The following is a 27,925-nucleotide window of genomic DNA, read 5'->3' as shown; positions in this document are numbered from 1 at the left end:
TCCCATCAATGAGGATGCGCTTAGTCGAAGAGACCGAAGCCCATGTCCTCATCAGACTCCTCGTCGTCCTCAGCGGGAGCGGCGGCAGCGGGGGCGTCACCACCGGAGGTGGCGGCGGCAGCAGCGACAGGAGCAGCAGAGGCGTAAGCATCGGGGTTAGCGATGCGGTCCTTGAGCTCATCAATCTCGGGCCAGCTGTAGTCGGTCTCGATGGCGACAGCGAGGACCTTCTTGTAGCCGTTGATGAGCTGGTGGATAACGGCAGGGACGGTGGGGTAGCCGATAGCCAGGGAGATGGCGGTGATGGTGGACACGGCCTTGGAGAAGGTAGCAAGGAGCTGCTCCTCGGAGATGTCGAGGACATCGGCACCGAAGACCTGACCCTCCTGGTAGACCTGGGCGATGGTCATACCGTAGGTGAAGGGAGAGATGTTCAGCAGGTTCAGCAAGGTAGCCTCGGAGGCACCGACCTTGTTGCCGGCCTCAACGAGCTTGAGGTCGGAGACAATTTCAATGGTACCACGGGCAATCTTGGTGGGGACACCGAGAGCCTGGAAGAAGGCGGTCTTACCGGGCTCCATACCAGTGTTACCACCGGGGATCCAGACATCATCGGGAGCGACGGCACCGGCCTTGGCGGGAGCGGCGACACGGTTGGCGAGGATCTTCTCCTTGATGTCCTTGAGGTCACCGTTGGTGAAGATGAAACCGATGTTGCCCTTGACGAAAGGCTGGAGCTTCTCGAACTCAGGGTTCTCGGCGACGAAGCCCTTGAGGGCACGGCGAACCATGGTGTTCTTACCCATCAGCACGGTAGCCTCGCCACGGAGGGCGATACGGATCTCGTGCATCTGCTGGGAAGAGACATTGTCAATTCCAACAATGAAGATGGAAGAGTGAGTGTCAAGCTAGGTCCGAGTTAGCAATGTGGTTCTGAAAGGGATTGGCACAAAGCCGGTAAGAAGGGTCACTCACCAGAAGCTTGAGCTTCTCGAAGTAAGCGGTCTTGGTCGCGGACTTGCCCCCATTTCTTCTTGATTTCAATGAAGAGAGGTTGTTTAAGGGAAAGTCAAAGTGTTGTAGTGGTTAATGGAGAAGAAAAAGAAGTCGGTGGGATTTCGGGAAGATTATTTTTCTTTGGTGCGCTCGCTAGTGGATCACGTGACACCGAAAAGTAGACCCGCCCAAATGGCATATCGATGGGAGCGACTGATTTCGGCTTCAAGGATCTTTTGGGGCTCTCAATTCCTAAGAAGCTTTTTTCGAAAGTAAGACGCGCAGCCCAGCTGTTATTTTGAGGCTCTTACGTCAATTGAAGCAGATATCGCCTCAGGATGGTTGGTCTTCAGCATCCGTTCCAGTGTCTGCGCTATGTCAACAGACAGCCGGCTGGCCTGTCCAACGTTATTTTGGCCACTGCCGGTCGCGAGCTCTTCTCATTTGATGTATCCAGTGGGCAAAGACTGGATGTGTGGCCTCAGCCCGTAGATGCTGCTCCGGTGGGTGAAAGCTCTGGCGCAACCACAGCATCTGAAGGTCAAGCTCCCCCAGAGAAGCGAAGAAAGCTGTCTTCGCCCGCTGATGATGAGAAAAATGCAGAGACTGAGCCCGAGGCTAAGTCTAAGGAGTCGAAGAAAGATGAATCCAATTCTTGGACCAATATTCCTCTTTTGACTGTGGCGCAAAGCAAATATGCAGTGATCATGACCGGCGAGGACAAATGCGTTCGAGTCTTGAGCCTGGCTGAAGATGGAAAACTCAAGCAATTGAGTGCTCGGTAAGTGACCGTTGCTATACGTGCAAGTTCTTCAGACTTACCAAGTATAGCACATTGCCCAAGAAGCTCAGTGCACTTACTCTCACTCCTGATGAGAACACCATCCTAGTTGGTGATAAGTTCGGTGACGTCTATGCATTCCCACTGGTTCCTAGCGCGGACTATGTGAAGACTCAGCCTGCGGCTAAGCCGTATGAGCCATCTGCCACAAACCTGACAGTACACACCAAACGCAATTTGGAGTCCTTGGAGCAACAGTTGAAATATGCCGCTTTGTCCAAGACCAACTCAGAAGAGCGAGCTGTCCTGAACTTTGAGCACCAACTCATTATCGGCCATGTTTCGCTTTTGACGGATTTGATTTCAGTCGTTCGGCCTGCAGACTCGGACGTCGGTGCGCGGAACTACATCTTGACTGCGGATCGTGATGAGCATATCCGCGTGTCTCGTGGCGTTCCCCAAGCGCATGTCATTGAGCAGTACTGCTTTGGCCACACTTCATTTGTTAACAACCTTTGCGTTCCGTCTTGGGATCCGAAGGTTCTCATTTCCGGCGGTGGCGACAACTATCTACTTGTGTGGAACTGGCTTGAGAACCAGATTCTGCAGAAGGTTGAGCTTCCCAAATCAGAGACGGAGATCGTAGTAAGCGGTATCTGGGATGTCTCGTTCAGTCCTGCTGCGGGTGATGCCGCTTCAGTGCAAACCATCTTCGTCGCGTTTGAAGGGTAAGAAGACACATCTGTTCTTGAAGTCTAGAGATCTCTAACATTCTAAACAGATCCACACAACTTTACTGCTACTCTCTTGAGAATAGCAACACTTTGACCCTTAAACAAACTCTCGACCTCTGTGGAAACGTCATTGATCTGACAGCCATCGACTCAAAGGGCTCCATCATCGTATCAGTGGACACACTGCGCCAGCCCAACTCTATCACTGCGTGGAAGTCGATCTCGCAACCCCCTCTGGAAACATTCCGGGTCAGTTCTGGCAAATGGGCTCCTATCGAAGACTCCATGGTTCTCGCCATCAACTCTGCGGGTACTTCAAGTGTCCCTGAGGGGCTGGAGCAGAAGAAACAAGACGAGCTCAATGACGCGGTGTACGGCCTGAGCAAGCTGCGCAAGAGGGATGGAAGCGACGACTAAAAGTGTGCATATCGTTTATAAATGTACAGCAAATGATTTAAAGTATTCAATGAGCACGAAATGATGATTCCTTACTCTTCCCAATCTCGGGAGGTCATAACCTTCGAGCCTTGGAACCCTAGAGCCCGCCATTTTAAAGTAATGGATGCCGATGGTGTAAATGGGCACTGTCAAAACAAGACGCAGGTATGAGATTCAACTTTGGGAGTGCTCGATGTGAAGCCAGTAAATGGAAATCGGAGATATATCGAAGGCGGAGCCAACCTTTTGAATTTCAAGTTACTGGACAGGATGGACCAAGCGAGTGACCAAATTGACATTCCGCCCTCCAGCTAAAAATCAATACCGGCAGCAATAGGCGAATGTGTTGTACAAGCTAGGTTGTGTAGTTCAGACCATACGAAGATGCATAAACCACCCGTAGTCAAAATTCCGGTCTAATTGCGGGCCGCGGTACGGAGTACCCGGAGAACCTTGGAATCCCACTTCCCCTCCTCCATCCCATTTGCATATCCCACCAACACAATGCAAGAACAATTTGAGCCCTTGAAGAACGACCTGCTGCTGAGAGCTGCACGGGGTATGTCTGTCCTCGGTTTTTCGTGTTGATCGGTGCTGACAATCGCAGGCGAGAAGGTGGAGCGTCCCCCCATTTGGGTTATGCGACAGGGTAGGATTCCTTTTTTCGTGACCATTCAATCCTCTAGGATATTTGACTGACTTGATTATTCATTCAATAAATAGCTGGCCGATACCTCCCCGAATACCACGAGGCCAAGGGCGGCCGTGACTTCTTCGAATGCTGCCGCACGCCTGAAATCGCATCGACTTTGACCCTCCAGCCCATTGAGCGATATGAAGGCCTCATCGATGCCGCAATTATCTTTTCCGATATTTTGGTCATTCCCCAAGCTATGGGAATGGTTGTTGAGATGCTAGACAAGAAGGGCCCTCATTTCCCGGTGCCGCTCGACTCGCCGACGGACGGACAATACGAGAAGGTCATGGCCAAGGAAGTGGACGTCAAGACCGAATTGGACTATGTTTACAAGGCCATCTCTCTTACACGCTTCAAGCTGAAGGGCCGCGTGCCTCTGATCGGCTTCTGTGGCGCTCCTTGGACCCTGCTTTGCTACATGGTCGAAGGCGGTGGCAGCAAGCTTTTCGTTCAGTCTAAGAAGTGGGTGTACAAGTACCCCAAGGAGGCACAGGCTCTGCTCCAGAAGATCGCAGAGATCTGTGTTGAGTACCTCGCGCTCCAGGTTGCTGCCGGAGCCCAGCTGGTGCAGGTCTTTGATTCCTGGGCTGGCGAGCTGTCTCCCGCCTCTTTCAAGTCTTTCTCGCTTCCTTACCTCCGTCACATCTCCGCAAACCTGCCTAAGCGTCTGCAGGAAATGGGTCTGGAGCCCGTGCCTATGACTGTCTTCGCCAAGGGTGCCTGGTATGCCCTTGATGACCTTTGCGATTCTGGCTACAATGTTGTCGGCCTGGACTGGCTCCACGATTCTGCTGAAGCTATGCGCATTGCCAATGGCCGTGTCACTATCCAGGGCAATGCTGATCCTGGTATGCTTTACGGTGGCCGTCCAGCAATCACCGCCACCGTTGAGCCCATGGTTGAGGGTTTCAAGAAGGGCAAGCAGGGATGGATCTGCAACTTGGGCCACGGTAAGTCGAGCCTCTATTTCAAGCAGTGTGCTTTAAGCTGACGTTTCAGGTGTGACTCCATTCGTCGACCCCGAGCACCTCAAGTTCTTCTTCGAAGAGATCCACCGCTTGACCAAATGATTTTGACCAGACCAATTCTAACCGGATTCTAAAAAAAATAAATAAGATACGACGTTGGACTAAAAGAACTTCCACCTCACGGGATTGGATTTGATTTCTCGGGGTATTTGAGCTTATGATGTATGCATGCCTTATGAATTTAGACACCGATATCCTCGTTCCTGAACAGCGGACACTACAGTTAGTATTGATGATGAAACTGGCAAGTCCTGACACAGGACTCGCACTCGCCTGCTCTACGACTCCAGCACCTAAAACATACCACAATTGAGGACTGTCCTTCATGAACTTTTCCATAAGATCCTTGCACTCCTGGTTGTCCAAGACAACGGTCTCCGCGCCGCGGTTCTTCAAAAGATCCTCACCACCCATGAAGCTCTTGTTCTCACCAATGACCACTCGCTTGACCTTGTAGAGAAGGCACGCACCGGTGCACATATCACACGGCGAGAGAGTGGTGTACATCGTAGCACCCTCGTACGCAGAGGCAGGAAGACGGCCCGAGTTTTCGAGAGCAGACATCTCGGCCTTGTTCAACGTTAGCAATTATTCGCCTATTTCTTCCCGGCGACTGGTATAGATCTACCCATGCCGTCGGGGATTTGTCAGGAATCACTGACATGCAGAATGGCGCTGCCCTTTTGCACGCGCATGTTGTGACCTCGGCCAAGGATCTTGCCGTCCTTGGAGACTAGGGCTGCGCCAATTGGCACGCCACCCTCGGCGAGACCCTGCTTCGCTTCTTCGACGGCGGCAATGAATCCTGGATCTTGCTCCATTGTGTGAATTTTGTATAGAGGTGAGGAGTTGGAGGGGTTAAGATAAGGACCGGAGGGAGCCGACAGCTCCGAGGTCTCCAGGGCTTAGTTTATCGATAAGATCTGGTGGCGGTAGTGGCGATTGGAAATTTCTGCTTGTTTTGGTACATTACAAGGTACGGAGTACATTTTCTTAGATTGAATAGAGGGAGCTTAGGGTGAATATCAAGCATAACAAAGCTGTGCAGGTTAAAACAGTGAACTAGTGATCTCTATAACTGCATACATACCTAAATGATGTCTGTGATAGCCTGGAGACAAAGATACCTGAGTCAGCGGTAATACGCAGAAGCGCGGAGAAGACATGCGAAGAGAGTCGAAGGCGACAGAATCCCGTGGAATCAGCGCTCGGGCCATTCGTTACAGGCAATCACCAGCGATGGCAACACGTAGGAAGAAAGGATTAAAGAGCGTGTTCTTTCTGTTTTTTTTTTTTTAAATAGTTTAAGGCTGTCGAGAGACAAAGAATTTAGTAGAACTTCATCCAGTGGTCCTGGTAATTTATCCTGTCATTTTACGAGCCCCATACAGGTGCCTGGGCAAAAAAAAAAAAGTTACTCAGCCATTTTGGGTCTTCGATTATTATTATCCAGACCCTCCCTCTTTCTTCCCCCCTCATCCAGCCAGGACATCACAATACCCGCAATTGTTGTCCATTTGGCCTGTGTATATCCCTACAAGCCTTGACCTTGAAGGCCTTTGCCACGTTTTTTCTCTGCTCTGGAATTCCCAGCCTAACCTCGTCTCTCATTCCTCGTTGATCCCCGCATATCCATCATGGTTAAGGAAACCAAGTTCTACGATACCCTGGGTGTATGTCATATCAGACTATCAGAATGGTCGAAAAGTGTGCGACAGTGATCTGACTGGGTTTCTTTATTTCTAGGTCTCTCCCACGGCTACCGAGGCTCAGCTCAAGACTGCCTACAAGAAGGGTGCTCTCCGATTCCACCCTGGTATGTGATACCCCCCTCTCAGTGATCAGTGGTGCAAGGAAAAGAAGACTGACGGATTTTGGTCTTATGAAGACAAGAACGCCGACAACCCCGAGGCCGCAGAGAAGTTCAAGGAACTTTCGCACGCCTACGAGTGCCTCTCCGATCCCGAGAAGCGTCAACTGTATGACCAGCTCGGTGAGGAAGGCCTGGAGCATGGCGGCGGCGGTGGTGGCATGAACGCCGAGGACTTGTTCTCTCAATTCTTCGGCGGCGGCGGCGGCGGTCCCTTCGGTGGAATGTTCGGTGGTGGCATGCGTGACACTGGCCCAAAGAAGGCCCGCACAATCCACCACGTGCACAAGGTCAACCTTGAGGACATCTACAAGGGCAAGGTGTCCAAGCTGGCACTCCAGAAGTCTGTTATCTGCGGTGGCTGTGATGGCCGCGGTGGTAAGGAGGGTGCCGTCAAGGAGTGCGCGGGCTGCAACGGTAGCGGTATGAAGACCATGATGCGCCAGATGGGTCCCATGATCCAGCGCTTCCAGACCGTCTGCCCTGACTGCAACGGTGAGGGTGAGACCGTCCGTGATAAGGACCGCTGCAAGAAGTGTAACGCCAAGAAGACCGTTGTGGAGCGTAAGGTGCTCCACGTTCACGTCGACAAGGGTGTGCGCGATGGCCACAAGATCGAGTTCCGCGGTGAGGGTGACCAGATGCCCGGCGCTCTCCCCGGTGATGTCGTGTTCGAGATTGAGCAGAAGCCCCACCCCCGCTTCCAGCGCAAGAACGACGACCTCTTCTACCAGGCCGAAATTGACCTGCTCACCGCTCTTGCTGGCGGTGCTATCCACATCGAGCACCTTGACGACCGGTGGATGACCGTTAACATTGCCCCTGGCGAGGTTATCGTTCCTGGTATGTTTCCTGTTTCCCTGTCAGCATAGCCATTGATCTCATGTACTAACCATTGTTTTCAGACGCCATCAAGGTCATTCACGGCCAGGGTATGCCCTCATTCCGTCACCACGACCACGGCAACCTCTATATCAAGTTCGACGTCAAGTTCCCCGAGAAGGATCAACTCCAGAACCTGGAGCTTCTCGAGAAGGTTCTTCCTCCCCGCGTTGATCAGCACACTCCCCCCACCGACGCCATGGTCGAGGACTTCGAGCTTGAGGACCCCGAGAACGAGACCGACCAGGCCCGCGCCCACGGCGCCGCCGCGGCCGGCATGGATGATGATGATGACGATGTGCCAGCTGGTGCTGAGCGTGTGCAATGTGCCTCGCAGTAAAAGGATTTTTGGAGAAACCGTGGATAGCGGACTGAAGACCGGCCAGTGATGAAAACTTCGCTTATGAAACCATGTGAAGGGAGGCCGCCTCAGCCCCGATAGACGCGGAGAACTCTTTTTGTTTCTCTTTGCAATGGCGTTATCTCTCTCAAGACCCTGAAGATATCATTTTTTCTTTTCTTTTTGTCCCAATTTCAAATTCCAACCTTTCCCTGTAATCCCCTCTTCTTTCTGTTCATTCTCCATTCTCCACGGGCCTCGGACCTGATTTCTTGCATCTCTATCGACCTTTGCTTTTCTTGCTTTCGTTTGAAACTTGCTTTCGCTTTGATATCTGGTTTTTCGGTGACGGACTGGAGTTGCGCTGATGAAAAGGCGTCATGAACTGAAGACGGATGAGATGAGACCATGCTTGCGGGCGAATATCGGGCCTAGAAGACCTGCGTTCTTGTGGGGGCTTCTTTGGCGTCTGCAAAGGATTTCCGGCATGATCACGATCGATTCGTGGTCTTTGTTCTTTGTTTCTAGCCTGCACACTGATGACACTTCCAATAGACATTATGTTTTTTTGTTCCAATTCTTCGCTGGCAGTTGTAGATGTATGAACTTGGGACCGACAATTGTTGAGCCCGTAATTGTAGGAAGAGCAGGGGGGGAGTACATGTAGGAGCTCCATGTCCTCAAGGTCCCCTGCCTTCCAAGGTTGGTGGGACTGCCTATTCCTCATGTATCTCGGTTCATCGGGTTAAATTGACAGGAGAGAGAAATACTGCGCTGACAACCTTGGAAGCCCGTGAACCTCTTGCCACGTTCGACTAGCTGACACAATACGAATGGATTGACTTCGCTGTAGCTGCATTGTACCACTAGAATGTGGAATTTTCTCTGCCCAGTCGAACATGGTTTTGGTGAGTTACTATATCCGAGTACAAAGTAGACCTCGGGACTAGAAGGTCATGAGTAATAATCCGATGAGCGGGCGAGTGCAAAAAGTACAAGGCGTAAGCATCGACAGCGAGACAAAGCATACACGATTTTCAAGCCGGTTTAGAATCGACACTGAGTGACTTCATATTCCAAGGCTGTACTGTCCGATTTACTTCATCTTTCACGCCTATCGATTGATCGGAGGATAGACGATAGACGATAAACGGAGGTCAAGTCTATATAAGAGACATATCTCATCCATACTACAAAACACCTCTGTGTCGAAAATCTCTCCCAGTCGACTGCTCATATTTACCAACTGGGTCTAGAATCCAAAGTGATGGTTGTTCTTTGACAGATATCAGACAAGCCCCAGACGGTAGAACCAGTGACCATAGAAATAGAGATGGGCTAGACTACTCTGCACGGAGATTTCTGCACTAAGCCACTCACCTTCGGAGACTCTAACCGAGTGAAGATACAGTCCAGATCGAGAATCAGATCAATAGACCAAAGCCTGGAACATGAACTGGACTCAATCACACGACGCTACTGGCAATAATGTAGGTTCGGCATTCAGTTCTTGAATCAAAGCTCAGGCTGCACCGTGTACGGAGTACCCTGTTTAGGTGGCGTGCCGGCAAAATGTCCAACAAACGTGATTTCCAGGAGGTATGACGACCTCGAGATCGGCAGGGTCTTCGGTTCGCCGCACTCGAGTTGAGGTTTGTGGCCGATTTCGAGATTTGCCTTCACGCTGTGGTCTCGATCCACGGAATGCCCGAACAACCCTGGTCTGTGCAAGCACGGAGTAATTTGCCGCTATGTCCATAGTACTCCGTACTCCGTACACTTCGTAGATATCTGATGCTCGTGAGAAAGACAAGCCGACGGTGGCGAAACACTAACTGGTCTTGGGTTTGTTCATCCTGGTCTGCAGATATTAGCGAGTGCTGACCCGATGGTGTAGTTTGAACGACCAGGGTGGCATAGCTTCGCCGGGATGTGCATTTGAGGAATCTGGATGATTTGAGATGTCGATGTATCCAAACTCAGTATACGGCCATAACACAATTTGCCCTATCTGTACTCAAAGATCGGGCAAATGAGTGTCTACCGCAATTGATATTTCCCACCATTTGCAGCCACCCTGGATGACAACAGAAAGAGCAGAATTGTGTTATGCAATAGCTCGACACTAGATCAAACTCAGTCAATCTAAGCAGCAAACGGCACAAGCCAATAGGCATCTTTCGTGCGCTGCCGCAGTCCACGTGAGCCACACTACAAGTGATACCCCAGAATCAATTTGAGCTCGCGTATCTCGGTAAAGCACAGCTGATCTCGAACTATGCAACCTCTTCGTACGGAGTATGCTTAGCACCGACAGCGACCGATATATTTGTTTTTCCACTGGATCTATCCATCAAACATGACGGTGTATCCGATTTCTCGGGTCTCCCCGCAAACGTGACTGAGCGCTCAGCCAACCCTGCATTCGCACGCAGCTACCCTGGACCAAGCGAACACCACAAGCGAGCGCCAGCAACGCACTGTGACATCAGATGGACAGACAGATGATCCAAATGAAGTGATTGCATGGCGTGCTCGGACGAGATCTCCCGGCACAATCTCGTGTTGGGAAGTAGCGTACTCCGTACATCGGGAAGGCAAAAAAAGGGTGATTCGGGGATCAGAATTGTGAGCCTCCGGTAACGTCCTCCTCATTAGCGAGTTAGAGTAAAGAGATTAGTTACGGAGTACTCCGTACCGCTATTGCATATTAGTGGCTTGGTTGTACTGCGTAGCCAAGGCGAAATGAGAAAGCAAGAAGGCAAATGGAAAAAGAAAGGAAAAGCTAAATGTGAGGTACTGGCCAACGGGATAGATTGGGAGAACACGCGATCATACAAGCTCTCAGCCAGGGTCAGTCAAGGCGATGCTGAGACCCAGGGCTTGCTCGCGTTCTTCCACGGAGATGCTCGCATGAGCCTGTGCAGCTTAACATGTCTTGGCATCAAAGTCAGCTGTTGTGTCCACAGTGAACCCATTGCCTTCATTTTCAGCCCGGTGTGTCGGACTAGTTCCTCTTTTCTGGAACGTACTTTCTGTACTCCGTAGGCCGTAGGTCGCAGATGCCTAGTGTGAGCCCAGCCTAAATGAGCCAGGGGCGTAGATGAGGCGTTGCATGATGGATGGTCTCAGACTGGAGACGCCGAGTAGAGGACTCCGTAAACACGGGCACTTAATTAGTCTAGAAGGAACTCCAAACTTTAAGTCCAGTCAAACACCGAGGAGTCTAAGAGCTTTAGGTCCGGAGTTCGAGCAGATTAGAAATGAAGCTAGACGTTGGCCAACGAGAGAGCTCGATGACGTGATTTAGATCTAAATGACAACTTCACCAAGTGGACTACGCGGACTGCAGGGGAAGGACATGCATATTTTAGCGGCAAGTTAGATTGAGATATTTACTAACTTTCTTGTACTTTGTAGACCTTCTTTTTTTTTTTTAACCTCATACTCCTAGAATAGAGGGGGAAATAGAAAGAGAGATGATTTTAAGGAGAAGGCATATCACTACGTACCTCTGACCTCATGCGGATAGCAACGGCCCTGGGGAGAACGTATGGGGTTGGACCGATCATTATGGATTAATTCTGTACTCTGTACTCCGTACTCCGTAGCCATGTCCCTTATGCACCTAACAGATAGAGTAGGGAGCGCCGAGTCTCCACGGGCCCCTGTCAAGAGTGTTTGTGCTATGAGCTTAAGACGAAAAGGGACTAGGATGGGAAATGGAGACCTCGTTTAAACATCTCGGGGCGGGAAGGCGGCCTCGTATAGGAGGTACGCAAGAGCCTCCTCATCCAATATGAAAATATCAAATGGGCAGATAAAGACCGAAGGGGGTTAGAATGCGTACAAATCCAAAAGTGTAAAGGCGGTGGGGACAAAAGAAGACAGACAACGCAAGAAGATTCTTGAAACGTTCGCCCAGAAACGTGGAAACGTGGAACTCCCACTGCTTTCACCATCTCAACTTGAGATTGCGTGTTCTAAAAGGTCCGTGATTGGCCTCGTGGCCCCACGGACTGATCTGCTCGGGGCAAAACTCGCAGAGGCGCCTTGTCATTCGTCATGCCGACTCTTGGCATTGTGCGGATGTACTATTCTCACCTCTCACTTCAAGCTGCTTCTTTGCTGGAATGCAACATACTCGAAAAGCAATGTCACGGCTCGTGCCGTTCATGAGGCACTGACCACATTGTTCATTGTATCCGCTTCATAAAGTGCGACATCTCTTGAAACGGTTTAAATAGACCACCTCCGCGGGCTCCATCAAGCGGATACTCCACGGTCGTCATCCAGACCCAGTGGGACCTTCTACAGCCTTGATCGGCTTGCGATCATCGGTGGACCGGCTGCCGTGCGAAATCCAGAATTCCTTTTATAAGAGCGAGCTCGCTTTGATGTGCCTCTTTTGATTTCGAACATCCTATAGGAAGCACCTCATCCAGATTTGACAATCTAGATTTCGTGTTTTTTCCTCAATTTCCCAAAGTCACCCCCAAGCCGAGCCAAGCGGGAAAATTCAAATGTTAATTTGAATCTGGGGAGCTTTGATATTGCGCCATTTGGGTCCCAATCACGCAGTGCCCCTTCTTTTTTCTAAATCCTTTTTTTCGATTCTTTTTTTCTTTTCGATATTGCATTCTTTGCAGGGATCGTCTGGTCTGACATCCATCTGATATCCTTTATATATCTGATCGTCACCCCTCCCATTTTTGGACATTGTGATCTCGAACTCCCGTCCAATCCCGACATTGCATATTGTCACCTCCGCTTCACACCATGAGCGGTGAGACCTCATCCAAGCTGGGCTCGACCCTAGCTAAGGGCCTCGGTATCAAGGTCGCCTACAGAGACCCTCTGGGTGCGACCGCCGACCCTGTCACTAGAGGCGAATCGACCTTTTCTATGGGTACCGCCAACACAAATCTATACAACGAGCCTGAACCGACAAGTTGGGAATGGATCACCGAAGTCCTTCCGACTCCTCGTCAATTGGGTAGATACTTCATCAGCTTGTTCCCCTTCCTCACTTGGATTACCAACTACAACTTGCAATGGTTGTACGGTGATCTGATCGCCGGTATCACCGTCGGTGCGGTCGTTGTGCCGCAAGGTATGGCTTATGCCAAGTTGGCAGGTCTGGAAGTGCAGTATGGTCTCTACTCCTCGTTCATGGGAGTTTTGATTTATTGGTTCTTTGCCACGTCTAAGGATATTACCATCGGAGTGAGTGAATCTTCAATCAATGTACCAGATCAAAACTGACATCATTTAGCCTGTGGCCGTTATGTCGACTCTTACTGGAACTATTGTGCTGGATGTACAGAAAACCTACCCTGATTACCCGGCTCACCTGATTGCTTCTTCCCTGGCTATCATCTGCGGTGGAATCGTCTTTGTGCTGGGTATCTTCCGCCTTGGATTCATCGTCGATTTCATTCCTCTTCCGGCTATTTCCGCCTTCATGACTGGTTCCGCCCTGAACATTTGCTCCGGTCAGGTGTCAACCATGCTGGGTGAGACTGCTAAGTTCAGCACCCGCGGTGCCACTTATGAGATTATTATCAACACGCTCAAGTACCTGCCAACCTCGACTCTGGATGCCGCTATGGGTGTCACAGCGTGCGCTATGCTGTACATTATCCGCTCTGCATGCACCTATGCCGCGAAGAAGCAGCCTCACCGGGCCAAGATCTGGTTCTTCATCTCCACGCTCCGCACAGTATTCGTTATCTTGTTCTACACCATGATCAGTGCCGCGACCAACCTGCACCGCCGGGACCACCCGGCGTTCTCTCTACTCGGAACCGTTCCCCGAGGATTCCAGCAGGCCGCTGTGCCCACTATGGACCGCTACATTATCAAGGAATACGCTAGCCAGCTGCCCGCTGCAGTGATTGTGCTCTTGATTGAGCATATCGCAATCTCCAAGTCCTTCGGTCGTGTCAACAACTACACTATCGACCCCTCGCAAGAGTTCGTGGCTATTGGTGTCAGCAACCTTCTCGGTCCTTTCCTCGGTGGTTACCCTGCAACTGGTTCGTTCTCTCGCACTGCTATCAAGTCCAAGGCTGGTGTGCGAACTCCCCTTGCTGGTGTGATTACCGCCGTTGTCGTGTTGTTGGCTATTTACGCTCTGCCCGCTCTCTTCTTCTACATTCCCAAGGCATCTCTGGCTGGTGTCATGATCCACGCCGTCGGTGATCTGATCACTCCTCCCAACACCGTTTATCAGTTCTGGCGTGTTTCCCCGCTTGATGCCCTCATCTTCTTCATCGGTGTCTTCGTGACTGTGTTCACCTCCATTGAAGATGGTATTTACTGCACCATTTGTGTGTCGCTTGCCGTTCTCCTCTTCCGTGTCGCCAAGGCCCGCGGTCAGTTCCTCGGACGTGTCACCATCCACTCCGTGGTCGGAGATCACCTCATTGATGGTGATGGAAAGTACGGATCTCTCGCCAACAAGACCCCCTCCGACGACGAGGAGCACCACCACCGCACTATCTTCCTTCCCATCAACCACACCGATGGCTCCAACCCTGACATTCAGGTGGAGCAGCCCCTCCCCGGTATCTTCATCTACCGTTTCGCCGAGGGCTTCAACTACCCCAACGCCAACCACTACACCGACTTCTTGGTATCGACCATCTTCAAGAACACTCGCCGGACGAACCCCGCCGCCTACAAGAACCGTGGCGACCGCCCTTGGAACGATGCTGGTCCCCGCCGCGGCAAGGAGGGCACTGATGACGATTCTCATCTGCCCCTCCTTCAGGCCGTTATCCTGGACTTCTCGTCCGTGAACAACGTCGACGTGACCTCCATCCAGAACTTGATCGATGTGCGCAACCAGCTGGATCTGTACGCCTCTCCCCGCTCCGTGCAATGGCACTTCGCCCACATCAACAACCGCTGGACGAAGCGCGGCCTGGCCGCCGCCGGATTCGGATACCCCACCCCGATCTCCAACGAAGGCTTCCACCGCTGGAAACCCATTTTCAGTGTTGCCGAGATCGAAGGCAACTCATCTGCTGCTGCCCATGCCGAAATCATCAACAACCAACGCGAGTTGTCGCTGCACCACAAGACCGACGACGCAGAGCACGGTATCAAGTCCGACCACAATGCCGTCGAGCGCGAGACCCATGGCGTCGAGAGCTCTGCTTCCGAGCACTCCGACGTTATCCACGAAGACAAGTTCTACCAGGATATCACCGACAGCAAGGCTTACAACAGCCGTCGCAAGGTTGCGCTCGTGCAGGGCATGAACCGACCTTTCTTCCACATCGATCTGAACGCCGCGCTCCAGAGTGCTTCGGCCAACTCTTCAGACGAGATTCCTCATATCGGTTAATTTGTTTTTGTTCACATTTTTCATTTTTCATTTCGTCTTCCATTCGCATCGCCATTCAAGCATGCACATCCCCTCTGCATTGATCATGCATCCCTGGTTTGGAAAGTGATCTGAAATGCCCTGATTATGACCTGTTAATATCATTTTCGCCCCCCCCCGTTTCATATCCCCCCCAATTGTCACATCTTACACTGTTACTTAGCACTGTCTATATCGGGTGCGTCGCTTGGACTTGGACACCCTGTTGGTACTATTTCGGCGCTATTCCCCTCGGTTTGCGTGGGTTGGTTTATTTGGACTGGGTCTTGTTTTTGGACCTCTGGATTAAAGAAGAAAAGGATGGGATGAGTTGCCTTTTGTCGGCTTCTCCCCTCCTTAGGATATACCCTCTTGATTACATATATTTGATAGACCAATTGTTTGGTGAATTGATTCCTTCTCAGCGTTTCAACTTTGAACATGGATTGTACTGCTTTGACCGGGCGTAGACCTGCGTGTTCGTGATTTGAAATCGATCGGGCGCTGCAGCCTTGGAACTGATGGTCACCTGGGCATGACTCATGAATCAACAGCAACCTTGAATTGAGTATCTGGAAACCCTGGAGCATCAGATCTATGCTGCATGAGCCTCCAGGGCCGCACCTGGGAACCTTGGAAGTGATTATCAGATTGCAACTCTGATTGATAATCCGCCACGCCCTTTGAACAACAAATCTCCACATTTGCCGAGAATAAGCGCTCGACTCCATTCTATAAGGTCCACATATCGGCTAACAGCTTCATCTCGCCTACAATCATGTCGAAAGAAGGACAGAATATACCAGAGCATAAGCTCCAAAATAAACGAACTTCATCGAGAAATCTAGGAGCAATTTAGCAGCAAAAGGATTGGTCCATCTAACGCTAAAACAAGCTTAAAGTCAAACATATATGCAGGGGTTCCTAATGCGGAATAGCGCCTTCCGAGAACATCTATAAACTTTTTCTCATCTTCGACCTCTCCAAATCTTGGAATCTTCAAATCGTGAGGCACAATCCACGACCATGGATGAATCAAGAGCGACAGGAGTCTCCCTCCAGGAGCTAAACAGAGCCGGTCTCGAAGAAAGACCTCGAGCAGCTCAGAATGACGTCTCCGCCAACGCCTCAGACTCAGACATCATGCAGCAGTCCCTACTGGCAGACTCCCAAGTCCCCGACGGCGGCGAAGCCTGGGTCGTCATCTCCGGCTGTGCAGTGGTGACCTGGTGGTTCATTGGAACTAGTTACTGCTGGGGAATCCTGCAAGCGGCACTTGTCAAAGAGGGCGTTTCGTCATCTTCCACGCTAGCATTCGTCGGCTCTTTGGCAACGGCCTGTATCTCATTCCTGGGAATTTTGAACGCGCGTGTAATTAGAAAGTTGGGAACGAGGTACTCTGCAATGGCGGGTATTTTCTTTCTCGGTCTGGGTGAGGTGCTTAGTGGGTTCTCGGCGATGAGTATTGGGGGGTTATTCGCGACTGCGGGTGTTGTGATGGGTATTGGGATCAGGTGAGATTATAGCAATTGGATGCGGGAGTTGATACTGATAATGCCTTCCAGTCTTTGTTTCATGGTCGTCTCTGTGACGCCGGCCCAATACTTCCGAGCCAAGCGCGGGATAGCTAATGGTATTGTGTATGCGGCTGGAGGACTTGGCGGTGCAGTCATTAGCTTTGTGATGAACGCACTGCTTGATCGTGTCGGCGTTCAGTGGACTTTCCGCATTATCGGATTCGCTACCTGGGGCACGGGCTTGCCGGCTGCATACCTGATCAAGCAGCGGGTTCCTATTCCTCCTTCAGCGGTTGTGGATTGGTAAATCTCCGGCCGAAAAACTACTCAAGGTTCTTACTGATGAGTTATTAGGCGCTTATTCCGCGACATCCGCTTCGTGCTCCTCTTTGCAATGGGCGCCATCGCAACATTCCCTCTTTTGGTCCCGCCGTTCTTCTTGCCACTTTTCACAGCATCGCTGGGAATGTCATCTGGTACTGGAGCAGGTGTTGTTGCGGCATTCAATTTCTCTTCTGCGCTGGGCAGATTGCTATGTGGACTTTGCAGTGATTTTGTCGGGCCGTTGAACACACTGTTCATTTCGCTGTTGCTGAGTGCGCTTAGCATGCTGATTATATGGCCCATCTCCACTTCTTTAGGGCCCCTGATCGTGTTTGTGATTGTCAATGGTATGGCAAATGGTGGTTTCTTTTCGACTATGCCAACTGTTGTGGGCAATACGTTTGGATCGGCGAGAGTGTCTGTTGTCATGGGTATGGTTGTTACGGGCTGGGCAGGAGGATATTTGCTTGTAAGTTTGAATGGCTTCCACAGTTTTTGAACGATGAAGCATCCTTAAACCGGTCGCACTTTGCTAATCATGTATCTAGGGTGCACCTATTGCCGGGTTCATCCTCAATGCGGCTGGTGGAGAGAACAATGGCATCACCAGCTATCGTCCGGCTATTTTCTATGCTGGCGCGATGACTATTGTTGCTGCTCTGATTGGGCTGTCTATACGGTTGAAGACCGATAAACATCTGCTCAAGAAGCTTTAATGCTAAGCGTATCATCTTTGGAAACCAACCTTGGGGTATATCAAAATAGGCAATTTTGATGGCAAGCCCAGGTATGCGGCGCCGAAAAATGGTCCGCTTGATCAGCCTGTGTATACTACCAACCTTTGACCCGTTGAGTTCCTGAGGGACTCAGCTGTCTACATAAAATTTAGTATTATTGACCGGAATTCTGTGACATATTTAGAATGTTTTGGGGAAGCAGCACGCCCTAGGGCGCAAGATGAACAACAAATCAGAAAGCAAGAAAAGCAAACCCCTATAGCGGAAACAGTAAAGGCCAATGCAGAAATGGCACGCTAAGCTTGAAAGATTTAAAGAAAGGAAACAAGTCCAAACAAAAAAAGGCATGCGATGTAGGCATATCCGTACGGCCGAGGTTAGACCCACGCGTAGTCCCAAGTACTGCGAAGTACGCCGCATCCGCCAGAACGTCGAAACACATTTATATTCATCCTTTTTCTACCCCAATTCAATACAACATATTCAAAATGGCTTCAAAAGCAGTCAATTACTTAAGGCCGGCACTGCGACTCGGCTCTCGTCATCCAATCAGAACATGCATCGCTCAATATAGTTCTCATTCGCCGATGGGATCGACAACAACCCCAACACGCAAACCGGTCACCATCCAAAGCATCCGAAGTCTCTACAAAAAGAATGAACCTATCACTGTCCTCACAGCCTCGGATTTCCCAAGCGGCCATGTTGCCGATACTGCCGGCATGGAAATCGTGCTCGTCGGCGATAGTCTAGCAATGGTGGCCATGGGCATGGAAGATACAAATGAAATAACAATGGAGGATATGCTCCTTCACTGCCGGAGCGTGAAGCGAGCTGTCAAAAGTGCTTTCACAGTGAGTATCTAGTTTATTTTAGATGTACTCAATTCACAACTAACCCTTTTCAAGATCGCGGACCTGCCCATGGGCTCATATGAAACATCACCTGAACAAGCCCTCGCGTCCGCAATCCGGATGGTAAAAGAAGGCGGCATGAAGGGCATCAAGCTCGAAGGCGGCGCCGAGATGGCACCGACAATCAAGAAAATCACTCAAGCCGGCATCCCTGTCATGGCGCATATCGGATTGACGCCCCAGCGGCAGCATTCTCTCGGAGGGTTCCGCGTGCAGGGAAAATCGGCTGCGAGTGCAGTTAAGCTACTCCGTGATGGGCTAGCGGTGCAAAAAGCCGGCGCATGCATGATGATCATCGAAGCGGTGCCTGCTGAGATTGCGGCCATTGTGACGGAACGGCTAAGCGTCCCTACTATCGGCATTGGGTCTGGGAATGGATGCTCCGGGCAGGTTCTTGTTCAGGTTGATATGCTGAACAACTTCCCGGCGGGTCGGTTCTTGCCTAAGTTTGTCAAGACCTATGCGGATGTCTGGGGTGAAGCGCAAAGGGGCATTGAGGCCTACAGGGACGAGGTCAAGAGCCGAGCTTTCCCTTCAGAGCAGTATACCTATCCTGTTTCAAAGGAAGCCGTTGAGGAGTTCCGAAACATTGCCGGGGAGGTTTGTGAAGGCGAGGACCAGAAGTAATCTAGCAATACCATGACCATCTAGTTCAAATCTAAAGACAGGACTGCAAAAGACAGCTTCGATCATCAATCGACTCTATGCAATAAGAATTTCAATAGATCATATACAGCCTCTCGAAAGCAGAGAGTAGAGAACCGAGTAAATCTCGCGGATACGGCACGATCTCAAATCTATCACCCCTCACCTCAAAACACCTCCAACACCAGCCCACCCAAGGACAAACCCACTCAGAGCCTCGCTCATAACACCGCCACCGAACCACAGATCCCTCCAGGCGCCCTTGCGAAGGATCTTCTTCGACCCTGCCTTCCCATCTAGCTGCATGCGCACAGCTTGGGTCTTTTCATCGAACTCCACGACACCCTCAATCTCGCCGCCGTTGCTACCAGGGAAGAAAGAGCCAGCACCTGCACCGCCAGATCGGTGTATCAACACAGCATGGAATAGACCCGAGACCAAGATTGTGCCTAGGAAGTAGAAGGCGAAGCCGTAGGTTGATTGCAGGGCTAGGATTCCTGCGGACAGGCCCAGGAGGAAGGAGGTCAAGCTGTGGAGAGAGGAGAGGACCTATAGGGGTTATGTTAGTGATCTGTAGTAAAAGGAACATGGTTTTATGATTGAAATCCGGCTTGAGGGAGTTCGGGAAGAGGATGAGTTAGGGGTGGGCGGAACGTGGGGGGCCATACGCGGTTGTTGTGTTGGACGGACTCAGGGACGAGAGGATTGATGAGGAGCGATAGCTCCTGCTTTGTTGGTGCCATTGTGGTGGTTTGTGTCGTCTTGTAGTTTGTTCGAGGGTATATGCCTGTCGTTGAACTGAGTGCAACCGGTTGGACTGCGACTTGGCGGGTAAGACTCAGAGATCAAGCAGAGGTTCAGCGGGCCCAGAGAAGATCCGAGCTCGGCTGTCCAAATGGAATTAGCAATCGTTGCTCTTGTCTGGTAGAGGTGTAGCTCAATGCGTGGAGGTCGGAAGTGGGCAGGCCAGCCGCGAGTTTCTAGAAACGCACGGGCCACATCGACACAATCCATGTGCATCTGCATTTTGCAAAACACAACAACATCGAGGTTCACTTGGGCTTACTTTGGTTGAATTGAAAGGAGGTGAAATAAAATCATGTTCATATCTACTATTAACCCGAATCCAATGTTCAATAATTCCGATCCCATCTCATGAAACAGTTCACATCACAGCGTTTGATACATTCCAAGTCCCATGTCTTCCATTATGCTGCATTGCAGAAAGAAAATTCCAGTTCCATGAAGTCGCTGACTTGAGAAATATCGAGAAACTAAATGACTCAAACAACATTCTCAAATTTTCCATCGACGCGGGCCTCCTTGACCTGCTCAAAGACCTGGGAATATAATGTAAGTATACATCAGACCAAAAAGAAAACGAATCGGAACATACCTTTAGCATCTTATTACGTGCTCCAAGAGCATTGACACCACGGTCCTCCAGCGCCTTGTCGTCCAATTCGACCAGCTCCGTCCACTGCAGATCCTTCAGGTTGTCCGTGTACTTGTGCAGCCTGAGGGATCGCAGCCAGCCGGGAATGTCCTTCAGAAGGGCTGGGTCAGTAGGGTCCTCTGGCGGCTTCGAGCTGCCCCGACGACCCCGAGGGGAGCGGCCCCGTGCGACCTCCGAATGATCCGACAGGTAGCCTTCACTGCCAACGAACTGGCCGATGTTCAGCGAGCCCATACCATTACCCATGATGGGATTGTTCGGATCGTATGCAGCTAGGAAGCCGTTGTTTTGAGGAGAAGTGAATCCCATAGGAGTCAAACCACCACCCTGCATCGCAATGCCGGGGGAGTTGGGGCGGGACCGTCTGCCGGCCATGGCCGCCTGTTGATGAGCCTGCAGTGCCATCAGCTGCTGGTTATTAAGGAGTTGACCAGCAACCAAGTGCTGCCCACCAAGGCCTGGGCTGGCCAGTCCTTGGTTGATGCTTGAGTTTCCGTGCGAGGCTCTGCCCTGTCCGTCATTGGAGCGAGAACGGCGGTATTTGCGCGCATCGTCCAGAGCAATGCGGTTGTTGACCGTCGACAAAGCTGCCAGCTTCATTGCCGTGGCATTAGCAACCATGTCCGCATGGTTGTTGGGGGTTTGGTGCGACTGCTGGCCGAACGTCGCAGTCATCGGGGTATTGGTCATCGAAGCCCAGCTTTGGTTTCCAAGGTTGTAGGGCGAGAGCAAGGGGGGTTCGATGTCAGATGCGGGGACGTTGGCGGTTTGCGGGAGGGGCGAGCGCATGCCGGAGGGCTGGCTGAACTGGCCCATAGGCTGGTGTCCGGAAGATGACTTAGGGCGAGCGATCGGAGGCTGCGTGTCAGAGAGACCACGCTGGGCCCATGGAGAAGCAGGCGGTTGACCCAGGCTGTCGGAGTTGTTGTCAGGCGCCGAGATTGTAGGTGCGACAAATGAGGCACGGTCGAAGACTGCGCTGTTGCGGTTCGAGGGAGGTGCGTTGCCAGTTTGCTGAGTGAACTCGGCCTTCTTCTTCGCGATAGCTGCAGCAGCATCCGGGAACATTGCATTGATAGTAGAGGGGTCGAGACCGGAGTTGCGCTTCGCGCCAGGAGATGGCGGGGGGGCGTCCGAGGGAGTTACGGGAAGTGTCCATGTTGAGCTTCGACATGGCATCGCTCAGGCGGCTGGACATAGCGTCTAGAGAAAGGTTAGTTGGGGTTCATAGCGATGTGATCAATGTGACATGCCCTTTTCACCAAAGTTGGCAGGCGAGAGTAAGCCGGACATCGGATGACCCTGAGACATTTGCTGCAGCACCTGGATGAAGAACCGGATCTGCACCTGAGTGGTTTGCTGAAGCAATGCATAGAGGGCAGCGGTCCTCTCGGCCTCGCTCAACACACGGAACCATTGCTCGATGGCGCTCAGCTCATCCTTGAAATCCTGGTCGAGGGTGGCAGCGGCCATTTCCTCCAGTGTGGTCTCGTACTGATCAATGTCGGCGAGCCACTGCTGAGCAGCACGGTCCAATGCATCTTCCGTCGCATTCTGGCCCTGGGACTGTTGGTTGAAGAAGACTTCCGATGAAGGACGGATGCTTCGGGCGGACAGCGGCGAAGGAAATCCGGACATGTCTGCCGATGCCCGCAGCTGGTGTGATCCGAGATTTCGAGATGAGGAGGGAGGACGGAGTGTCGAATTGGAAGCCTCAGGAGTGCTGTTGCGATTGCCAATGATATGACTGGCCATGATTTGCAACGTGGTGAGAGTAGTAAATACAGGAAACGATTACTGCAAAACACCTGCAGCACCTGCTGAGTTTGCGTAACGAATAAAAGCGAAATTCCCTTAACCAGGATCCGGTCAAGGTCCCTAAGAAAAAAAAAAAGACCCAAATCTCGAACTTTCAGGCGACAACGATCGGGGGCACAGACCAGTCCAGTGGGCTGCACCTCGAAGGGGAAAATTAAGGGCCTGAAACGAAAGGAAGGTGAGAGATGAAGCAATAGTGTGTCAAACACAAACAAGCCACAAAATCTCCAAAGGAAAGGAAAGAAAGGGTGGAGGGGGGAAGAGAGTGAGAGTGAGAGAGAGTAGAGAGGAAATGGGAGAAACTGTGCAAAAAGCTGGGAGAGGCTTTTCTGTTTCAGGCCCCGATCACGGGTTCCGAGAACTTCAACATTCTTAGAGCTCTCTGCACTTGAACGTTCAACTCTTCATTTCACCTTCTTTTTCTTTTTATTCTCTACAAATTCAAAATATCTCCGCCTGGTGGGGATGCTGCCAATATCTGCCGAGCCCTGAAACGCTAGATTCCGCTGCTCTTTTAGCTCTTCATCTGCAAGGGCGAATCTGCTTGGATCATGCGTCTCCATTTGATGGGTGATCTACATCTTCTATGACTCCAGTTTCAGCTCCAATCAGTCCTAGTCAGAGCGCCCACCTAAAGCTTAGCGCGTGATTCGTGGGCAAAGATCTTGATCATGGATTCCAGCTACCCGGATGATGTCCTCGAAGGGGACCACTATGAAGAAACATCTGTCTATCCAGATATCGAGGATGATCCTGATTCAGCTTGGCACAATGAACAATCGTTCGACGTTGGAAATATGCTCGCTTCGGTGATTGATCCGCGTTTGTTTAATGATCAGCCTACACAGCATCCAAAAAGTATCAACCAATACCCTGCTGGATTTAACGTCGAGGAGACGGCCGACGCAGGCTATCCCTCCAACGATGAATACGAAGATGAAGAATACCCAACAGCGTCATATCCCCCAGTGCCCGGCGAGGTAGACGAATCAGATGAGGATTTTATCATGTCCGACGAAGATGAAAGCGCAAGGTATGTGTGCTGTGAGAGTAACGTTTCATCAAATCAGCTAACGCAAATTCAAGCGAGGATGACGAAGACCAGCCAGCAGAAGATGAAGATGACAATAGCTCAGGTGCTAGCAGACGGCGCCGTCGAGGTGGTGGTGGTCGCTTCTCGGGAAGGTATGGTGCTCGTGGGCAAAAAGGAGTCAAACGAGGACCTCGTAAGCCTATAGAGCCGAGTCCAGAGTTCAAACTTCTTCATTCTGAGGCCACATCTGCCTTCATCGACGGGCAGTATGACCGCGCCATCGAATTGGTCATGCAAGCAATTCAGATTAACCCCGAAATGTTCGCTGCGCATTCCTTGCTCTCGGAAATCTTCCTTGCGCGGGGAGAAGACGACAAAGCTCTGAAAGCTCTCTTCAATGGAGCACATACAAGGCCAAAAGACCCTCGTGTTTGGATCAAGGTTGTTGAGCTGATCTTGGATCGTGCCCAGGATAACAGAGAGTCCGCGTTGCATGACGTTGTATACTGTTACAGCCGCATCATTGATGTGGATCCGACGAATTCCACTATTCGATACCAAAGAGCTGCTGCCTACCGTCAGCTAGGCCATAATGGCAAAGCTGCGACCGAGTACGAAAGATTGCTCAAAGATCGCCCGCACAGTGCCAAAGCCCTGCGTCATCTTGCTGAGACGTACATTGATCTTGGGGAGGTCCAAAAAGCAGTAGATCATTACTCAAACAGCATTGATCACTACCTCTCCATTGACCCCGGGGATTCTGGCTTCGCATGGTCCGATATCAATATCTATGCCGAGCTATTTGGCTATCTCAAACAGCCCGACGAAGGGCTTTACAACATGAAATTGCTCGCTCGTTGGTTACTTGGCCGTGGCGAAGACACGCTGTGGGACGACTTTGAAGATGACGATCGAGAATGGGATGCGGAGGATTCGCCTCGACGTATCAAAACAGATGGCTTCGAGCCCAATGAATGGCCTCGTGACTCATATGGACTTGGTCTTCCTCTCGAACTGCGGATTAAAATGGGTATCTTCCGCTTGAAGATGGACGAAAAATACCACGAGGAAGCAAAGGTGGGTTGAACTGCATTGAAGCAATAAGTATTGCGCTGACAGATGAACGATAGCACCATTTCGAATGGCTCAATCCAGAGGACGACAGCGAAGACGCTCGGATCTTTGACTATGGCGATCTCTTCCGAGAAGTGGCGGATGCCTTAAAGCAAGTCGGTTTGCTCGAAGAGGCACTTCGGTACTATACTCCCATTCAGCAGACCGATGAACATGCCGATATCAGCTTCTTCATGGCGATGGGTGATTGCTGTGAGCAGCTAGAAAAGGCCGAGGATGCCGAAAGCTGTTATCTCATGGTGGCCAACCACAGTTCTAAACACATGGAGTCGAGAGTACGACTAGCGAAGCTGTATGAGAAGCTTCAAATGACAGACCAGGCGATGAAATACGCCAGTGAGGCAGTACTCATAGGACGTCAGCAAAACCGAAGTCGGGGACGAAGAAGAAAGGACACCAGGCTCGAGCAACTTGCCATAGAGTTCAAGATGGCTGAGTCCGAAAAGCCCAGACCAATTGCACCCAAGCCCACAAAAGATACGACACTTATGGACACGGTTCAAACGGGACCAACAAGTCATGCTGAAGGTAGTCGAACTGAAGACATTCAATTCCTGTACATGAAGTTGCTGGAGTTGCACCCCCTGATGAGGGAATGTGCTGTCGATGCTACCGAAGACTGGCTTGACATAGCTGATGCCCTTTTGCGTGACTTCCGGGCCAACCGCGCTTTCTATCCCATGGCTCAAACCATGCGTTTTGTGGGATACTCAAAATCCAAAGACGCCAAGTCCGAAGATGGACATATGATGGATGAGATGCAAGAGATGGCAAATCGTCTGCAGGACACTATGGGTAAGTTCTGATACTCCAGTGACTCGGCTAAGCTAATTTCACATTAAGGCGATGATTCAGAAGAGCCTTTACCTGGAGCTATTCCCAACGACTACCATGGAATACCCTTTGATGAATGGCTTGACATTTTCCTGGAGTATTCCTTAGTTGTTGCAGAACAAGGAGAACCAGCAGAGGCCTACGAAACTCTGGATTCTGCGGCGCTTGCAAGTATTTGGCTCCACTCGAAACCCAAGTTGCGACTGATTCATGTCTGTTGGTTTTGTGAGTTTTATTCCAATCAAATACCGGCAGAGCATACCCAGCTAACATCGTCCTAGCATGCGCTCTTCGCGCGAAAGATGAAGAGACCCTGGCCAACGAATCACGCTGGTTCATCAAAGAATACCAGTTCGTCACCGATACCTATCGACTTTTCTCCATGCTCAGTCTCGTCTCCGGTGATCCTCATCGATCACTCTTCCATTCCTCTCCAAACATGAAGTTCATGCTCCGCCAAATTAAGGCGATGGACTTCACCATCCCCCAAGACCCAAAGGCCCCTCGGCCTGTGCGAGAGTCTATCTGGAGAGAACGCGCGGCACTTTCCTCAAAGGACGAAAATGGACAACCCATCGCTGCCGAGGAATTAGACATCAGTCTTCTCGTCCTCTATGGCCACATCCTGTATTCTGGAAACAGCTTCTACCCAGCCCTTAACTATTTCTTCCGAGCATATGCGCTAGACGACCAAAACCCAGCCGTCCTCCTCTCTATCGGACTCTCCTACATCCACCACTCTCTCAAACGACAATCCGAAAACCGACATTTCCACATCATGCAAGGGCTTTCCTTCATGCATGAATACCGTCTAGTCCGAGAAAGGCCCGGGACCCTTCTCTCCGAGAGACAAGAGATGGAATTCAATTTCGCTCGCGTTTACCACTCACTAGGTCTGGCCCACCTGGCTGTCGAAAAGTATGAACGGGTTCTGGAAATAGGCGAGCAGATTCGTCTTGAAGGCGAACAAAAAGCGTCCCAGGATTCGGCCACTCCTGCCCATGGCGACACAGTCATGAGCGACGGGGACGAGGCATCTTTGCATGCTATCAAACCCTATGTTGAGGACTTCTCTCCCGAGGCTGCCTACGCACTTCAGTGCATTCATGTAATCAGTGGTGATGCAAAGACTGCAAAGGCTATCACTGAAAATTGGCTTGTTGTTTAATGCCAACTAATGTTTCAATGCTGTCTTTTTGCTCGGTTTTGTGTATTATTATATGTACGATACTGCTACCTATTAGGCTTCAAAAATCTGATTATTGTCATTTTATGACTTAATGTTGAAAACATTTCAAAGAACATGAATCTTTCTACCTCCAGGGCTACTGTTTCAACCCGTGGACGCTTCAAAGGCATACAGGACGATTCTCACTCATGGAGCCAAACCCTCATACAATCGTCTCTTCAGATCGGCTGATCGGTACCCAGCCTTACGCTCATGCCCATCTGAAGAGTGCCTGGATAGTTAAATGCAATGTCATGTACAATGACGTTGATCAGTCTCATTCGTAATCCAGGGCATATAGACTAATCCAACAACAACACCCGGGCACTTCCAAGGCCTGTCTAACAGCAGAATCCGACAGTTTCCAGAGCCCCATGGAGTCTTCAGAGCTAAGATGATCTATGTGGTGGTCAAATATTGTTGCACGGCTAAGTTCATGTTGCCAGCTTCCTAGCCCTGGGGGTTCCGACTTTGGGAGGTCGTTCCACTTCTGCTATGTACATGGTCTGAGATCATGATTGTAAACTTTACCTGGGTGTAGGTACTTCTGGCTCATGTATCTTTGGTGCGTTCATGTACGCAACCATGCAGCAAGAGTGTTGTCTTGATGCAGGGGTGGAAACATAGTTTAATCCATGAATCCGGAGCACTATAACTGATCTACATTTAGCTGGGATTTATTTTATCAGAAAGAGTTATCAGACTAAGACAAGGATGTTATTTAATAGATTATTGCCTAAGTCTAAATTGCTAAAAACAGCAGTATTATAAGGTTGATTTAATCGGCCGCCTAAATTCTGATGTCATGGGCTATCCATGGCGCACCCCCGCTCAGCCAAGCTGAATACAGAAAGGCATCTGATGGTGTTTGCTTTTTTGTATTTGATTACTAGGCCATAAACCTCGTGGCAAAAGTTGGAAAGTTGGAACCAAAAGTATAGTATTACAAGACAATTTATGCTGTATATTACATGGCGCATCTCCTAACAAAAAAGGCAAGGTCGTAATGATCATAAGCAAAGCGAACGAAGTTCGATGTAAAAGCCGAAGATGACCAAACAGATGACCAGTAAGATATGAGACACCCTGCTATGCTAATGAAGGGCTAATAAGCCAAGAAAGACGAAAGCGCTAGACAAAGAAATAA

General features: G+C 50.6%; 12 protein-coding genes across 12 annotated transcripts; 7 read left to right on the top strand and 5 right to left on the bottom strand.

The window, feature by feature from the left end:
* Positions 1-20: 20 nt before the first annotated feature.
* On the bottom strand, positions 21-1,032 carry N7506_007766 (60S ribosomal protein uL10; the record flags this gene model as incomplete). Its single annotated transcript, XM_056957059.1, has 2 exons — positions 21-908; positions 976-1,032. Coding segments are annotated over 2 exons (945 nt in total), but the record flags the coding sequence as incomplete, so codon positions are not given.
* A 302-nt stretch (positions 1,033-1,334) lies between these two features.
* trm82 (putative tRNA methyltransferase) lies at positions 1,335-2,928 on the top strand (the record flags this gene model as incomplete). Its single annotated transcript, XM_056957058.1, has 3 exons — positions 1,335-1,777; positions 1,828-2,505; positions 2,559-2,928. The coding sequence occupies 3 exons, from the start codon at positions 1,335-1,337 to the stop codon at positions 2,926-2,928; spliced, it is 1,491 nt and encodes a 496-aa protein (XP_056811392.1).
* Positions 2,929-3,453: 525 nt separating this feature from the next.
* N7506_007764 (uroporphyrinogen decarboxylase HEM12) lies at positions 3,454-4,716 on the top strand (the record flags this gene model as incomplete). Its single annotated transcript, XM_056957057.1, has 4 exons — positions 3,454-3,508; positions 3,557-3,598; positions 3,673-4,596; positions 4,646-4,716. The coding sequence occupies 4 exons, from the start codon at positions 3,454-3,456 to the stop codon at positions 4,714-4,716; spliced, it is 1,092 nt and encodes a 363-aa protein (XP_056811391.1).
* A 139-nt stretch (positions 4,717-4,855) lies between these two features.
* Positions 4,856-5,495, bottom strand: N7506_007763 (cytosine deaminase; the record flags this gene model as incomplete). The annotated part of the gene is made up of 3 exons (XM_056957056.1): positions 4,856-4,877; positions 4,979-5,244; positions 5,337-5,495. The coding sequence occupies 3 exons, from the start codon at positions 5,493-5,495 to the stop codon at positions 4,856-4,858; spliced, it is 447 nt and encodes a 148-aa protein (XP_056811390.1).
* An 816-nt stretch (positions 5,496-6,311) lies between these two features.
* Positions 6,312-7,766, top strand: N7506_007762 (type I HSP40 co-chaperone YDJ1; the record flags this gene model as incomplete). Its single annotated transcript, XM_056957055.1, has 4 exons — positions 6,312-6,347; positions 6,421-6,490; positions 6,563-7,387; positions 7,450-7,766. The coding sequence occupies 4 exons, from the start codon at positions 6,312-6,314 to the stop codon at positions 7,764-7,766; spliced, it is 1,248 nt and encodes a 415-aa protein (XP_056811389.1).
* Positions 7,767-12,545: 4,779 nt separating this feature from the next.
* Positions 12,546-15,120, top strand: N7506_007761 (SLC26/SulP family anion transporter; the record flags this gene model as incomplete). Its single annotated transcript, XM_056957054.1, has 2 exons — positions 12,546-12,992; positions 13,042-15,120. The coding sequence occupies 2 exons, from the start codon at positions 12,546-12,548 to the stop codon at positions 15,118-15,120; spliced, it is 2,526 nt and encodes an 841-aa protein (XP_056811388.1).
* A 1,044-nt stretch (positions 15,121-16,164) lies between these two features.
* On the top strand, positions 16,165-17,695 carry N7506_007760 (uncharacterized protein; the record flags this gene model as incomplete). Its single annotated transcript, XM_056957053.1, has 4 exons — positions 16,165-16,652; positions 16,704-16,958; positions 17,010-17,448; positions 17,528-17,695. The coding sequence occupies 4 exons, from the start codon at positions 16,165-16,167 to the stop codon at positions 17,693-17,695; spliced, it is 1,350 nt and encodes a 449-aa protein (XP_056811387.1).
* A 509-nt stretch (positions 17,696-18,204) lies between these two features.
* N7506_007759 (3-methyl-2-oxobutanoate hydroxymethyltransferase) lies at positions 18,205-19,257 on the top strand (the record flags this gene model as incomplete). Its single annotated transcript, XM_056957052.1, has 2 exons — positions 18,205-18,570; positions 18,625-19,257. 2 exons carry the CDS (start codon positions 18,205-18,207, stop codon positions 19,255-19,257), a joined length of 999 nt encoding a protein of 332 aa, XP_056811386.1.
* A 180-nt stretch (positions 19,258-19,437) lies between these two features.
* Positions 19,438-20,018, bottom strand: N7506_007758 (EMC6 family protein; the record flags this gene model as incomplete). Its single annotated transcript, XM_056957051.1, has 2 exons — positions 19,438-19,824; positions 19,944-20,018. 2 exons carry the CDS (start codon positions 20,016-20,018, stop codon positions 19,438-19,440), a joined length of 462 nt encoding a protein of 153 aa, XP_056811385.1.
* A 540-nt stretch (positions 20,019-20,558) lies between these two features.
* N7506_007757 (RNA-binding protein VTS1) lies at positions 20,559-21,910 on the bottom strand (the record flags this gene model as incomplete). The annotated part of the gene is made up of 2 exons (XM_056957050.1): positions 20,559-20,615; positions 20,672-21,910. 2 exons carry the CDS (start codon positions 21,908-21,910, stop codon positions 20,559-20,561), a joined length of 1,296 nt encoding a protein of 431 aa, XP_056811384.1.
* A 60-nt stretch (positions 21,911-21,970) lies between these two features.
* On the bottom strand, positions 21,971-22,486 carry N7506_007756 (uncharacterized protein; the record flags this gene model as incomplete). The annotated part of the gene is made up of 1 exon (XM_056957049.1): positions 21,971-22,486. The coding sequence occupies one exon, from the start codon at positions 22,484-22,486 to the stop codon at positions 21,971-21,973; it is 516 nt and encodes a 171-aa protein (XP_056811383.1).
* Positions 22,487-23,220: 734 nt separating this feature from the next.
* Positions 23,221-26,718, top strand: N7506_007755 (tetratricopeptide repeat protein; the record flags this gene model as incomplete). Its single annotated transcript, XM_056957048.1, has 5 exons — positions 23,221-23,582; positions 23,636-24,659; positions 24,713-25,511; positions 25,560-25,775; positions 25,832-26,718. 5 exons carry the CDS (start codon positions 23,221-23,223, stop codon positions 26,716-26,718), a joined length of 3,288 nt encoding a protein of 1,095 aa, XP_056811382.1.
* Between the last annotated feature and the right edge of the window lie 1,207 nt (positions 26,719-27,925).

The sequence above is a fragment of the Penicillium brevicompactum genome, assembly GCF_028827555.1.
Source record: "Penicillium brevicompactum strain IBT 35665 chromosome Unknown utg000005l_segment0_segment0, whole genome shotgun sequence".
Classification (NCBI taxonomy): domain Eukaryota; kingdom Fungi; phylum Ascomycota; class Eurotiomycetes; order Eurotiales; family Aspergillaceae; genus Penicillium; species Penicillium brevicompactum.
Note: the sequence above shows the minus strand (reverse complement) of the source record. Positions and strands in the feature narration are given on the sequence as shown.